Source organism: Colletotrichum costaricense (assembly GCF_030867565.1).
Source record: "Colletotrichum costaricense strain IMI 309622 chromosome Unknown Scaffold_3.1, whole genome shotgun sequence".
Lineage (NCBI taxonomy): Eukaryota > Fungi > Ascomycota > Sordariomycetes > Glomerellales > Glomerellaceae > Colletotrichum > Colletotrichum costaricense.
The window spans coordinates 566953-580481 of record NW_026848232.1 but is presented as its reverse complement, the minus strand read 5'-3'; the positions used below and the strand labels follow the sequence as shown (position 1 = coordinate 580481).

Genomic DNA, 13529 nt, shown 5'->3' with positions numbered 1-13529 from the left:
CTACCTGCATACCTCGAACACCATGCACAACACAGACCCCCAGTCGACCTGATCCGTATCAGATAGAGCTTCCGAATCCCAGCACCCAACTCAAAGCACTTCAATTGGCGTTGCCTGCTGAGTGCCCAATCAATGCTCGCCTCTCTCTGTTCAACGTCTCTACCATTGTGGGGAATTGGCCAACAATGAGGTCCATCGCAATGTCCCGCCGCTACGATAAGACGCACTCTATTACATCACCAAGCTTCACTGCCAGTCGGTGCATTCGTTACATGTCTCACTCAGGGCCGAAGGAACGAACGTTGCTGCACATATCGACATATTCGTCCACCTGCCACATCAATTCGCTCCTTGGCCACACCCATTGAAGTTACCCATCCCGGTCTGGCCTACCTTTTGGACCCCGGATATCAGTTCCTCGTCAATGCCCCTGGAAAAAACCATCCGATGGCAGCCCAATGACATGGGAAGACGGAACAGCCTTGCTATTGCACCTTCATCGGCCGCTAATCAGCTTCACACTCGTCCAGCATGCAACCTCACCGGCCGCTTCCCCGTGCATGACTGAAGTACGGATTAAGGTATGGCTGCATGTTGAGAGCATGGTTCAACTCACGGCCGCCTCATTCATTGACCGTCGCTTAGACCAATTTTTTCAAGCTGATGCACAAGCTTCAGGTACGTAACGTGCCCTCCACTCTTCTCCTTGCCATCACGATGCTACCCCGGAACGGGTGGTCAATTCCCCCGCCGCAACCACCATCTTGACCGTGCCTCAACTATCTTGCCGGCTAGCTGCTTGTTGGGTGAGCTCGTTATTCGGGTTGTTAGGCACCTACGTGACAGATTTTCGACGATTTTGGCATGCGTGCTGTCTGACATCTTGTTTGCCCTCGTGTTACCTTCAAGGTATCATACGAAAGGCCGACTGGTCTTGAAAGTCTCTGAGAAGATGCGATGGAGCAGCCATATTGCTCTTGAAGTCGGAGACTTCATATGCATCCGGTGAAAGCGTGAAATAGGGCGGCCGATCCGACTTGTCAAATCAGCTTCTTGTGGCGCCAGCAAACCTTGCAAGATATTCGACGTTGAGGGGGCTGAGAGACATCAATATCAAACGGCGACGTTTTTCCACCGAGAGGAACCCCTGGAATCTGTATATTACGCAGTACGCCACTTCGGAAAGTTTCCTATGTACCGTGGCGACCTTGTCGAGCTGCTCGGGCAGTACTAAGTAGTCGAGCCTGACTTGCAACCTAACTGCACCTCGCTGAGACCATAGCTCGACTAGCGGATTGAGTTGAACGAGCCTTGATGAAATTTTCCTCCGCTTCGGAGTTGTGGGTTGATGGGCAGAGCTCGCCCACCCCTGCCATGTCGTACATCGTCTTGGCTTCACTGCAGGGGTCGTGTGTTTGCTTTGCCGTCGAACTAGGTAGCCTCTCTAGCCGTCTAGATCGTTATCGCTCCCGGTCGAGTTTCCGCTTTGATCACAGGTGTATTAGCTATTTTACATCCGGCTGAGGATGAACAATCCTTCCGGTAGCCATCAATCAAAGCATCGAGAGCGGGCTAGGGACCATTCGACGAACGAGAATCGTTCTGCCAGACGTTATCTGGCCAGCCCTGACAGAACCAACTAGCAATCAATGATCGACATCCATCACACGAGACCGAGCCTCACGGCACAGTGGCAGAGTGGTTCCTGGCCCTGTTGATAGGATCCAGTCACTTAATTGTGCTGAGGCTAGGATTGTGCGGCTGGATTACTTCACAGTCTCAATGCAACTGTGATATTCATGCTTGTAGAGCCACGAAAGGCCTAATCAGCCTGGCCAACGTGCTAATATTTGTGCTTAGTTTTACAGCCGATGGAGGATGTCTATATCAAATACCGCAATAGCTTCCCATATTGTCAGACGGAGTCGACCGACTCAAAGCTCTCATCACATATCATTTCGTGACGGATCACGTTGACCATCCACATTACAATGATTTCGAGGTTGTTGCTGGGGGCCCTGGATGCTTGGCAACTGTTGCCCCACGCATTGCTGCTCCATCTTACATTCGATCGCTCAGATCAACGTCAGGATCTCACACGCCAGGAAGCAGCCGAGTGGCATCGAGGGCGAGCCGAGCTGGCCGGCCTGTCTATGCCGTATGACATTTCAATACTATTGCGATCGACTTCCACTACTCTTCCAATAGTGTCGTGGCAGAATCACGGCGTTTGCATCTCGTGCGGTCGCCGGCGCAAGATGTGCAAATGCATGACCGACTTAAGCGGCCTGAAGCGAGCAGCCGTCACCCTAGCGGCAGCGGCAACGGCAACCATGGGAAAACGTCATTCTCAGATGCTTTTGAATCTCACGACATTAGACACTTGGACACCGCGCTTATCGGGATCACAGCAGGATCCATAGCGATGGAAGTTTTAGCCACGCCGCGCAAACCGCAATCTATCCTCAGCTTTCCATACAGGCCGGGGGTACCACCAAGTGCTGTGCAGCGAATGAGAGGCTGCTGTGCCACTTTGACGTCCTTATTGGCAGTCAGCTATCCCTCGCGTACGGCATGACGGGTACAGAATCGTCGATAAGTGGCTCTCAAAACGCCTTTTTTGACATGCGAATCCTCCATTCATATATATCCCCACTGAGGGGAGGCCATGCGGGATTAAACCTCACAAAATCGCAGGCCAACGACACCTTCCCGACTTGTATTTTACGCAGGTCGCCAATTCGAGTCTTTCGGGAGTTCCGCGTCCCGTGACGATGAGTGGATGCGGCCGAGGATAGGGTCTTTGCTCTCAATAATGATGAGGGTTGCCTGCTCGACCATCACCAAGAGAAGTTGAGAAGCTCATTTTCGAGTTTCCATTGGAGAATTTGACATGTCTCAGCAGATGAGTAACACACCACCTCGTGGCATCACGGAACCTGCGCCGTGAAAGAGCTCGCTTACCCCTGTCCTGTCATCCCTCTGGGCAGGCGGGGAAACCAGGTGAACTGACTCTTTCAACCGCCCAACAACGCGAAACGAGGCAGATTCGCAGCATCTTATCAAGCACGAACAACACTCTTTGGGTAATGGGCAGGGGGGCCATAGACATGAATGAAATCCCGGCATCTCCCCAGTCGACCATCCGATCACGTCTGTACTGCAGCACTTACATCTGCAGAGATCATCACCGCCGAGAATATCCTTGTCCCATCACATCTGTTCGCACCCGCGCTTTACTCACCTCGTCCCACACGCCGCCACGGTGACCGACAATAGTCTAAGATCTGATGGCGTGCGCTCCATCTTGACATCTGGAAGTCAATTGCAGCACGTCAAAGAAGATGAAGGGTAAACCGGCATGACCGGCCGTGCGCTGGGAGGGTCAGTCTGCTAGAAATCCCATTTTCTCCAAAGAGAAGAGACACAAAAGCTGTTGGACCCCTGGACCCAACCGCCGTGCCGCCCTACAGACCGCATGCGGCCTAGGCGCGTGTGATTCGAACGGCGCTATCTGTGATTCGACATGGTGCCCCGTTGGTCCACCACCGTCCGTCCACCCAGGCTCCCCCATCCGCCATCGTCCTCCCGCCGTTTACGGCCGGCACGAGCCATGAGCAAACGTCCGCAGATGACGGGCACGCTAGGCTAGCTAGCACTCGCACGCGCGGGGCGACGCGGAAGGGATGCACGGGTTGGTTGAAGAGGTGTAACGATGGAGAGGTGTGGCGGGATGCGGACCGGGGGGGACAGACTGGGGACGGGGTGCCCGCGGTCTACTATCGATGTGATGGAGACCCGACGTAAGCATTTGGCTGACGGCTGTTGGTGGCGTTGGATCTTGAGAGAGCTGTCTTTGACTTACACAGGTATGAGAGTCCGGTTCACTCGATTTTCTTCCTGCTCGTATTTGCTAAGCTATGTATGCTTGTCTCGGCGGAATCATTCTAGAGCTTCCCCTGAAGCGGCTGCGGTTACGTACCTTGTTTGTTGAGTTTCTTACCGGCGGCAAGGTAAGGTACCAAACGAAAAAAAAATGAGGTGGCTGGGGGGGAAGAATAGGGCTGGTTATTCGAGGCGAGAAAATATCTCGTGGACGGTGGACCTGTAGATCCACGATGGAGGCAAAAACACAAGCCCGGAGAACACATGGAATGGAAGCTGAGAGGACCGCCTCGCTGGACGAGCAAGCGCTGAGCAGCAGTGAACGGCGGCGGTGAGCGTTGTAAGCGAAGCTGATGCATGGTGCGCGGTCATGTGCCCTCGTGCAACATACGACGAGGGGAGGGACCTTTTGTTCGCCGGGCGGTTGGGGAGGAGGCAAAATAGCATGGACAGAGAGAGAGAGAGAGAGGCTTCTCCGCGTCGGATGATTTGTGCCACGACGATAGGAGATCTTTAATTGTTTATTGCTTTTTCCTCGTGGTCTTTCGTGCTCGTAGGATGCCGTTGTCGAGCACGTGGTTTTTTCTGTGCCTTGGTTGATGCAGGAGTAGGTAAGTATTTCGTGGGGGGCTGGGCTAGGCACGTTGGCATGGGGCAGAATTTCCCATGTCTTGGAAGTGGCTGTAAAGTCTTTTCTTGCTTAGCTGGCTGGAGGAGACTTTTTTCCGAGAGCGGCGGACCTAGTGTATGGAGTACGTTGACGTGGTATCCCAATGTCTCACTCTGCGTTTCTGGAAGCATTTTAACGAGAGGGGAACGTTTCCTCTGGGGGAGACGGGAGAGTTGGGGGTGGGATTGAAAGGGATGGTCTGCGATGTCGGTGAGGTTGTAATCGGCACCTTGGGTGCAGCGCGCGTATGCAGAGCCAGCGAAGCAGGAGAGTGTATTCGATATTGCTGTGCTGTGCTGTGCTGTGCTGTTCTTTACTGTGCGTTTTGTTTCTCGTATTCACAGTCGGTCAACTAGCTTGCTAGACAAGGCAAGTTGCTTGATCGATTAACACTCTGCCATGTGTTGAGACGTGGTTTCTCTCCCTTGGATCTAAACCCACTCAACTAAATCCAACCGGGGTTCATATTAGTAAAGGTCTACTACTGATGTTATCGGTGAACTAGTTCCTTCTCTTGGCAGTACCAAACTCTTCTACTCTAGATTCAATTCAATTGAGCCAGATCTTCTTATGCAGGGTAAGGTAGTAGATAGGTGCATACACCAACCGCTCTCATGTCAATGCCGGTACGGTACGCAAGCCTTGGTCCCGGCCCGTTGCGCCCGTGCTGCCGTAGTCTCCACAGTGATCTCCGCCCGGGGGTATGCGGGGCCCGGGGCGGGTCTTAGACAGCTCCCCCGCTCATCACCGTTTCAAACGGGTTTGGGCTTAATTTGACGACGAGCGGGGAATGGAACGGGGGGTCTTGTGTGCTCTTGATCGGATAGACGGTGTTGGATGGGTTGGATGTGTTGTTGGGAAAACTGCTTTTCTATCCTGCGATGACTCGTGTTTTGCAGCCCTTTCGGAGCTCTAAGGTGTTTCAGGGGTAACCGTCTTCTGCGCATCCGGGGGATGAGATAGCTGGGAGATGCTGGGGGAAATCAACAAAAAGCTCAGTTGACAATCCAGTGGTAACTATGTTCCTTCCCCAAACTTCTTGGATTTGCTTGCGTCTGGAAAGACATGAGCGTCAATTTGGGCAAAAAGATGTGAAATGCAGAGAACACGAAGTTCAACAAATTGCATAAACTTTTGAATATGTGTACTATACTGGGGTAGCAACTCATCTCTTGGTCCTATCGCCCAAAAGCGTCACAGTATCTCCGTTGCCAAGAGCTGAGTCTCATCTCTTTTCCCTTGTACAGGTCAGCGACGCAGTACCTTCGGATTTCAGACTTTGGCCTTTCCTGTCCCAGAAAATGCCAGCTGCGGCTACTGATGTTCGATTTGTTGCAGCTTCGAGCAACTCAGCATAGTACTCGTGCAAGGAATAGGCAGACATGGTTCTCAGACTCTTCGGGCATGTGCATTACAGCTGGTCAAAGAACCTAATCAAGCTCTTGAGCCCGATTTCTTCCTTCAACGCACGTAGTGTTGGCATAATCATCGATGAGAATGTGACGAGTCCTCCCGTTCTCAGCCTGTTTCGCATTACTTCAGCCAAGAGCTCAACATCGTGGGGGTGTGGTTCTGAGATAGCTAGAGAGCCACTCGTCATAGTCTTTCTCGTTTTTGCATCACTGCCCTCAGTTTTCGGTTTGACTTGGAATCATTGCGCCTGACTAGCCGGCTAGATGAGGCTGTGTTTTGAGGCACTCGGTACCCCGGCGATTGCTAACTTCCGGGAAAGATTGAGAAAAGATCTCCGGCTTCCGTGAGGAGAAGGCAATATGATTCATCAAACGATTGCAACTAAGGTGAGCAAGAGGTGACGGTGGGCACGCGGAATTTATGGAAGATCCTCGAAAAGTCGAGGTGTACGACAGCCAAGGCTTCAAGGAGAAGCAGTTTGAGAAAGCAAATGGTCTTCTCAATTCTTCAGTGTAACTTTTCCGTATCCGCAGGTATCTCATGACCTGTCTCGAGATGCATTGCGCAATGAGGTGATAACCCCCCGGTTATGTGCCGATTCCAATGATCTTCAAATCAAGATCCAATACTGCCAAACCCCCAAGTATCATTCATCCAAGCCTCCCATATCATACTCCAGAAGAGCCAGTGGACCGTCCTGAAAATGCCATGTTGATGCAATCGAATCGATAGAATTGAGGGTCGAATAATGCCTCTAGATCTCCGCGTTGATGGGGACGAACTTGGCGACGGTGGTATTGGTGTCCTTGGTGTCCTCGTGGACTTCGTCCTTCATGCTGTTTCGTAGATATGATCAGTGAGCTGGAATTGGTCCCAATATATTTCAACTTGGCTTACCTGGGGCGGGAAGGGGTGCAGGGCTTCTTGGGGGGAGGAGCCTCCTTCTCGTCGTCCTCACCATCCTCATCGGCCTCCTCGACCTTGGCCTTGGACTTGGCGGGAGTCTTGCGCTTTCTGGGAGTAGCGGGGGTACCGGCCTTCTTGGGGGTAGCAGCCTTCTTGCCAGCCTTCTTGGGAGTGGCGGAGGCAGATGCCTCACCGTCGCCGCCGTCGCCGGCGTTAAGCTCCTTGCGCTGGAGCTTCTGGATGTGCTGCCTGGAGAGACTTGTTAGCATCTAAAGCAAACCCAAAATATCTCGAGAAAGCAAAAGCATAATGAATGACGAAAGAAAGAATGGGGAGACGAGAGAAAATGAACGTGGCAAAGCAGGCAGGAAATACGTGACAGCATTGGCGTTGTAGACATAGCCCTTGGCATGGACTATAGGAAGAACGCGGTCCCAGTCCTCCTTCGAGGGCTTGATGACCGACAGAAGCGCAACCAAAAGGTCAGATCGGGCCTCATCGTTCCAGACGGTGACTGGAGCCATCTTGATTGGCAGTGGGAGGTATGAAAATGGTAATGTAAGGCAGGTGGTAATGAGATAGGCGAGTGGTGGTGATTGGAGTGAAAATAGGAGTGAAGATGAGAGTTTAAGGAAGGAAAAAACTGAGAGATCGCTTGATCTGGGGGCATATGTGGGAAGTGGTGGGAAGGAGAGTGCTGGAGAGGCAGAAGTGGGAAAGGCCGAAGGGAAAATGTGGAAGGCGCACTTCAAGGCAGAAACGGTCATTGTATGACCGAGGGCATGAAGCTCTTCGATGATGAGTGAGTACTGGTCAGTGGATGGAACCATTGTCTTGACCATAGAGACCAAGATCTGCTGGTCGATCTCAGCCGTCCACCGGATCATTGAGCGAGACATGTTTCAAAGTGCAGTAGGAGAAATGGATAGAAACGATGTGATGATGATATGTAAGAGGGTGAACAGTTGATAAAGCTTGATATGGATTGGGTTGAGTATGAGACATGGAAGATGGAAGAGAAGGAAGAGACGCAAGAGGACAAGGTGAGAAATAAATAGAGGCAGAGCAGGGTGAGGGAGGAGGCAACTGCCAGAGTGGAATAGAGAGCAGGGAGATACACACCGGACAGCTTCCCAGGTGATATCCGTGAAGCCATATGCATGAATCTTCAGGATGACGGCGTCCTTGGCTTCCTTCGTAAGGCCTTCGCCTTTGGCAACGGTGTGGAATCCCATAGCCAGAGCCTCGAGGAGGGCCGGATTGGCCCACTTGCCGCCGGGAGCAGACTTCTCAGACATGGTCATTATGTTCGTGTAGTATTGGGTTGGTTGATGGGGAATAATAGATGGAATGTGGAAAAAAAGGTTTGTGTCAGGGAAAGATGTCGGGGCTGGCAGGATGGGTGCGTAGTGTGTAGAGAAGGGAATGAGAATGATATCTTCAGCCACCTGTTTCAGGCAGCGAATGTGACAGACGGGCTCCAGGTTGACTGTAAAAATCAAGAGACGGAAAGAAAACACGACAAGAGAGGCAGGCAGCAAAAACGTGCCACAGCAGAAACTAGACAGATAAACACAAAAAGTCGCATACATACCGGACAGAATCCCACGTGGTGTCCTCAAAGCCATCGCGATGGAGCTTCGCCTCGACACGGTCCTTTGCCTCCTGCGGGAGACTGCCGTTCTTCAGCTCGTCGTAGAAGCCAACAGCCAGGCTAAGGAGAAAGGCCGGGCTGGACCACTTTCCGCCCTGCTTATTGTCAGACATGTTTGCGATGTTGATCTTGACTGTTGTTGATGGTGATGAAGTTTTATGTTGATGTTGAAGATAGTAAGACTGAATAGCCCTTGGAGATGATATTCTGAAATTGTGTTTTGGTAAAGAGACCAGGATGATCGTATGATGGTTGGGAAGGAGAATGGTCGAAGGTGTAGAGAAGAAAAGAAAAATTGCTCTCGAGATCGAATCTGAAGGGAATTATATAGAGACCCAAGGAGGCCGGGTCCTCTCACCGGTTGGTACACGCGCCGGCACCAGAAACCCAAAGGGCGAGAGCACCTCCAGTAGGTAGATAGAACTTAAAGGGCGAGAGCCATATGACTACACGGCCTAGAGCAGTATCAAATCTCACTCGTCTGAACACATCTATGTCTAAAGGTATGAATCGTCCCAAAGAACTCAATCGTCCGAACGTGAGACGAGAAATCCAAAGAGCAGGAGAATTCTTGATTGTTGCTTAGAAATTCCAAAGGGCAGGGGCATCCTCAGTAAACAGAACTTAAAGGGCAAGAGCCCTCTAATTCCTTCCTACATAGGTGAGAGTAGTATCAAATATCGCTCGTCTGAACAGATACTCGTCTGAACATCTCAATTGTCTTAAAGTAACCAGTCGTCTGAATGCGAGACGAGAAAGTCAAAAGGCATCATCCTACTTCAACAGAACTAGAAGGAAGGGAGCCTTCTGACTACCTGCCAAAAGGCCTAGAGCAGTGCAGATTCTCACTTTCATCGTCTGATTATAACCTCGTCTTGATCTATGAGCTGCCTCAAAGCCTTCGTCTGAATGTCAGACGAACAACCCCCAAGAGAAGGTGCATCTTTCCCGCCTGGCAAACATCACTTGGAAGGCAAGAACCTTCTTGCTGCTCAAGGAAGCCCCATAGGGCGAGAGCACCCTTTCTCAGTGCCAAATGGAACGAAAAGGGCAAATATCTTCTTACTATTTAATTTCATTCAAAGAGTGAGAACACCTGCTTGCTTGGTGAACAGAACCTAAAGGGCAAGTGTCATTGTACTGGTAGGCAAACAAGCTGGTAAGGAGAACTCATGGGAATAGGAGTCTCTTGGTGAACGAGCTAGCACGGGAAACTAAGAAGGCCAGAGCATTCTAGATATCTCAACTCTGTAGCAAGCCCCTACCTTCATTGTAGCTTAGCTCATACAGAGGGTGACAGACATGGAGTGTCTTAGTGCATCATCGAACCCTGAGTTGTTCTGGAAGGTAGTAGACGTTCGTCAAAGAGAATGATGAAATAGCGTTTGCTCTCGAGTCCGAGATAGAACCGTCTGTCTCGATGGGATGTATGGCAGGTAGAAAGAGGTGGCAAGTTCTGTGAAGTTTATTGTTCTCGAGACCTAGTGGTCTCAATCGAAAAACTCGGTCAGTGCCAGTTAAGCATGTATCCTTATAAGTCAAAGGATCACAGACAATGGAAAAACCCAATCAGTCCAAACTCCAAGCACCTCGTCGTGTTCATAAACTCGCTCCTGATGCCGCTACCGCTTTGATGCATAACGCCTTGACCTAACAAAACTGATGGGGAGGAGGAATATCGACTGGCTCGGGTTTATAGATTTGACGCCTAGTCTAAATCAACAAGTTCGCCAAATTCGAATGTATTCGCTGCGTCCGACGCCGCCTTGGCCTCATAAGCTTTCAAGCGGGTCGACCACTACTCTCATGTCTCAGGACCAAAGAAGGAAGCGTGCGGGTCTGAACCGGTCAAGCCGGCTGTGGGATACTCGGAGTTGTAGCCATCAGAAGGGGGTTCGCTGTGCGCGGCCAAAGCTAACACAGCTTCGTCATCGACGAGAGAATGGTCATGGTCATGAGCAGGGTTGTCGAGCTTGACTCTCTTGGCATCGGGGCCGTCTTGTTCGTCATCGTTGTCGTCTTTGAGAGACAAGTCAAGAGCGTCGTCTTTAAGGGGAAGGTCCAGAGACTCCGCCATGAGACTGTCAGGCAGGATGGATGTTTCCAAGTGGGTGTGGTCATCTTGGATAGACTCCTCATGAGTGGGCTGGTGCTCGGGCTGGGGGTCGTGTTGAAGGTCATGCTGGAGGTCATGCTGAAGGTCATGCTGAAGGTCGGGTTGGTGATTGTGTTGAAGGTCGGGCTCGGGACTGGACTGGAAATCGGGCTGATGAAGACTTGACTGAAGATCGGTTATATCGGTATGAAGGTCGGGCTGAATAACAGGTTGAGGTTGACCAGCTTGAACTTCTTGATCGAGTCCGACTTGACTAAGTTGGCTAGGCTGGCTGGCTTCGCCATTTCGCTCAGCCAAGACGGCGATGGCCATCTGCGCGGCTTGCTGAGGTTGCTTCTTGGGCCTCCCACGACCCGGGCCTGGACGACGAGTGATTGGATTTGTTGTTGGGTCGACCTTGCGAGGGTTATCAGGACTCCCTCCATTTGTCTCACTCTTGTGTTGGGCACGACGAAGGCCCTGAAAGTGTTGTCTGCATTTCGTTAGTTGCTGTATGCAAATGGAACAAATGAGACGGATCCAGGATGAGAAGATGAGAAGGCTATGGTAAAGCAACATCGATGGTCAGGTCGTCCCAGCTACAGAGCATCTAGTTGCTTGCAGTGGAACTTTACGAAACGAGGTGACGTGATAGATCTGAGGCCCGACGAAAAGTGCGAAAAGGGGCCTTGAAGGCAGTCCTTGACTTCGTCTTTTGTCTTTCATAATAGATTTTAAGGTCCATTCTGGAGGGACCAGAGGGGAAACAGAGAAGAATGAGCACTAAGAAGACTAGGAGAGAATACAGAGCGGGGAAATGCAGATGGTAAGAGAAGGGTCGGCGCAAAAGTGAAGGCGCGTAAGTACGCGCAATGCTCTAGAAATAACGAATCGCAATGACGACGTCTTTGTGCGTTACGAAGAAAGTTGCGCGTAGGGTCGGAAGGTTAAACATGAGAGAGAGGCGCGCCAACTCACCTACAGCCTTCATTGGTGAAGCCGTAACCCAGTGTGCGCATGTGGTTGCCGATGGTTGTCCATTCCGAACCGCTGATGACGCCAATGTTCTTCACAGACAGGATGGTAAAGAACAGATCCTTGTCGGCTCTGTCATTCCAATTTTTATTCATGGCGAATGCGACGGATGATGTCGGCGATTCGCGTGGATGATATCCTGATACTTGTGACTTATACGATTGAAAGTGGATGTGAGATGGTGGCTATCCTTTGCGGTCGAGGATGAGAAATTGGTAGTGTGCTAAGCTCGAGAGAACGATGGGTCGAAAGGTGGTTGGGGGGCGCGAGGCAGGAAAGTCAAGGCGCTGGGTTTTGAGTGGCTCCCTGGCGCGGTTTAACGTTTCGCCGGGCAAGAGCTCGACTTGCACGCACCTCTGCAAAGCCTCAAACCCCGACAGAAAACTCCAAAAGACTGGAAACAGCTCCTGTAATACTTTCAGAGTGAATACGGTTCTTTTCAGTTAGTTGTAAACAAGTTTGGGGAGGCCATAGATCAAGAGTTATCGTGGCCAAAGACGCCTACAAGACAGCGGGTGGATCTTCCGAAAGACTCCAATGTGCATAATACCCGGCGTTTAGCCGTTCATCAAGCGAGCTGTGGCACCCTGCACTGGCTGCAGGTAGGTTAGCGGCAATTGACGGCGCCCTCCTCAGTGTTGTAGTGCTCCGTTGCATTTGGGCAGACGACTTACAGTAGAGCTTCCAAGTTCCGAATTCTGTTGCTGACCTGCGCCTGCTGTTCCAACCAAGTGCCTGATGAATATCACACGTTCTATACCTTACCAGAGAAGACCTGAGCGAGCGCGCCTTGCTGCATACGATCCGACATGTTTTTTCTGCACGGAAATCGTGTTCATGAGCTGCCTGGTTAGTTGTGCCGTGACGGTTGTGCATTTAGTATTACATGGATTCGTGAGACACGTCGAATCTGGCCCACTGCCCGCCTGCAGCCGACTCGATTGGCCATGATAGCGTATCTGTCAAATGTCTGATTGCGAGACATGGCCGGACGGTGTAAGGTAGCCTTCCGAGTACTCGTAGTCTAAGGGAGATCAACCTCGGGAACCAATGGTGGTGCATTCTGTCTCGCATGCATCTTAACTTAAGCCGCACACTGAGGATGGCGCGACCCTGACAGACTGACAGATGACTGAAGAGGCAACTTCAATTGTGACTACAGAGCTGCGTGAGGCGGTCATCTTCCATGGTCTCTCTGTGGAAAAAAACGCGCGATTTACTCCAATGAGAACAAGAACCAAGGCAGCTTACCTCGTTGAAGCTTCTCCCAAACAGCCGCGGGAGGCCCCTTCACCCAGGTTCCCTGTCGCAATCGCCGCTTTACTCCTCTCCTCACCATCTCAGGCCGGGTTTGGTAGGTGTGGAGAACGGACGCTGTCAGACCTCAGGCAGCAACTGCAGGTCGATCCGTGGGTGATGCGCAAAGTGGGTCTAGATGACACATCACGTGGTTTCGTGGGAATATTGCGAGGACACAGTGCCCCTCGGAATCGCGAGGCGCGTCTCCAAACCACTTCACCCGATCCCACCAACTTCATCGCGTGTCGCCTACGACAACAAACAGGTCTTTGGACGCCATATGTACACGTTTTATGACCTCTAAATCCACTCTGTCGTTTCATCGCAATTTTTTCTGGTCTCCTAAGTGCTTTTGCTCGTTGAACAATCAATTCGCTGTTCAAATGCCAAACTGGACGGCCATCTCGATTGACCCCTCCCCTCGCCGGCTCGCATCACCAGCAGCCGACGGATGTCCCAGCCAGACACGAGGTTGAGATTACGACAGTATGATTGACTGGAACACGAATCCAGGGGGCACTAAATCGGGCCAAGAGACTCAAACTCTGTTTGCCATTATTCGCCGTAATCCG

General features: G+C 51.4%; 5 protein-coding genes across 5 annotated transcripts; 1 reads left to right on the top strand and 4 right to left on the bottom strand.

The window, feature by feature from the left end:
• Positions 1-1991: 1991 nt before the first annotated feature.
• CCOS01_02998 (uncharacterized protein) lies at positions 1992-2423 on the top strand (the record flags this gene model as incomplete). The annotated part of the gene is made up of 1 exon (XM_060451184.1): positions 1992-2423. One exon carries the CDS (start codon positions 1992-1994, stop codon positions 2421-2423), a length of 432 nt encoding a protein of 143 aa, XP_060317449.1.
• Positions 2424-4398: 1975 nt separating this feature from the next.
• CCOS01_02997 (uncharacterized protein) lies at positions 4399-4686 on the bottom strand (the record flags this gene model as incomplete). The annotated part of the gene is made up of 1 exon (XM_060451183.1): positions 4399-4686. One exon carries the CDS (start codon positions 4684-4686, stop codon positions 4399-4401), a length of 288 nt encoding a protein of 95 aa, XP_060317448.1.
• Positions 4687-6722: 2036 nt separating this feature from the next.
• CCOS01_02996 (uncharacterized protein) lies at positions 6723-8178 on the bottom strand (the record flags this gene model as incomplete). The annotated part of the gene is made up of 5 exons (XM_060451182.1): positions 6723-6804; positions 6866-7123; positions 7250-7398; positions 7622-7664; positions 7997-8178. The coding sequence occupies 5 exons, from the start codon at positions 8176-8178 to the stop codon at positions 6723-6725; spliced, it is 714 nt and encodes a 237-aa protein (XP_060317447.1).
• A 136-nt stretch (positions 8179-8314) lies between these two features.
• On the bottom strand, positions 8315-8641 carry CCOS01_02995 (uncharacterized protein; the record flags this gene model as incomplete). The annotated part of the gene is made up of 2 exons (XM_060451181.1): positions 8315-8363; positions 8469-8641. The coding sequence occupies 2 exons, from the start codon at positions 8639-8641 to the stop codon at positions 8315-8317; spliced, it is 222 nt and encodes a 73-aa protein (XP_060317446.1).
• Positions 8642-10332: 1691 nt separating this feature from the next.
• On the bottom strand, positions 10333-11753 carry CCOS01_02994 (uncharacterized protein; the record flags this gene model as incomplete). Its single annotated transcript, XM_060451180.1, has 2 exons — positions 10333-11116; positions 11602-11753. The coding sequence occupies 2 exons, from the start codon at positions 11751-11753 to the stop codon at positions 10333-10335; spliced, it is 936 nt and encodes a 311-aa protein (XP_060317445.1).
• Positions 11754-13529: the final 1776 nt, after the last annotated feature.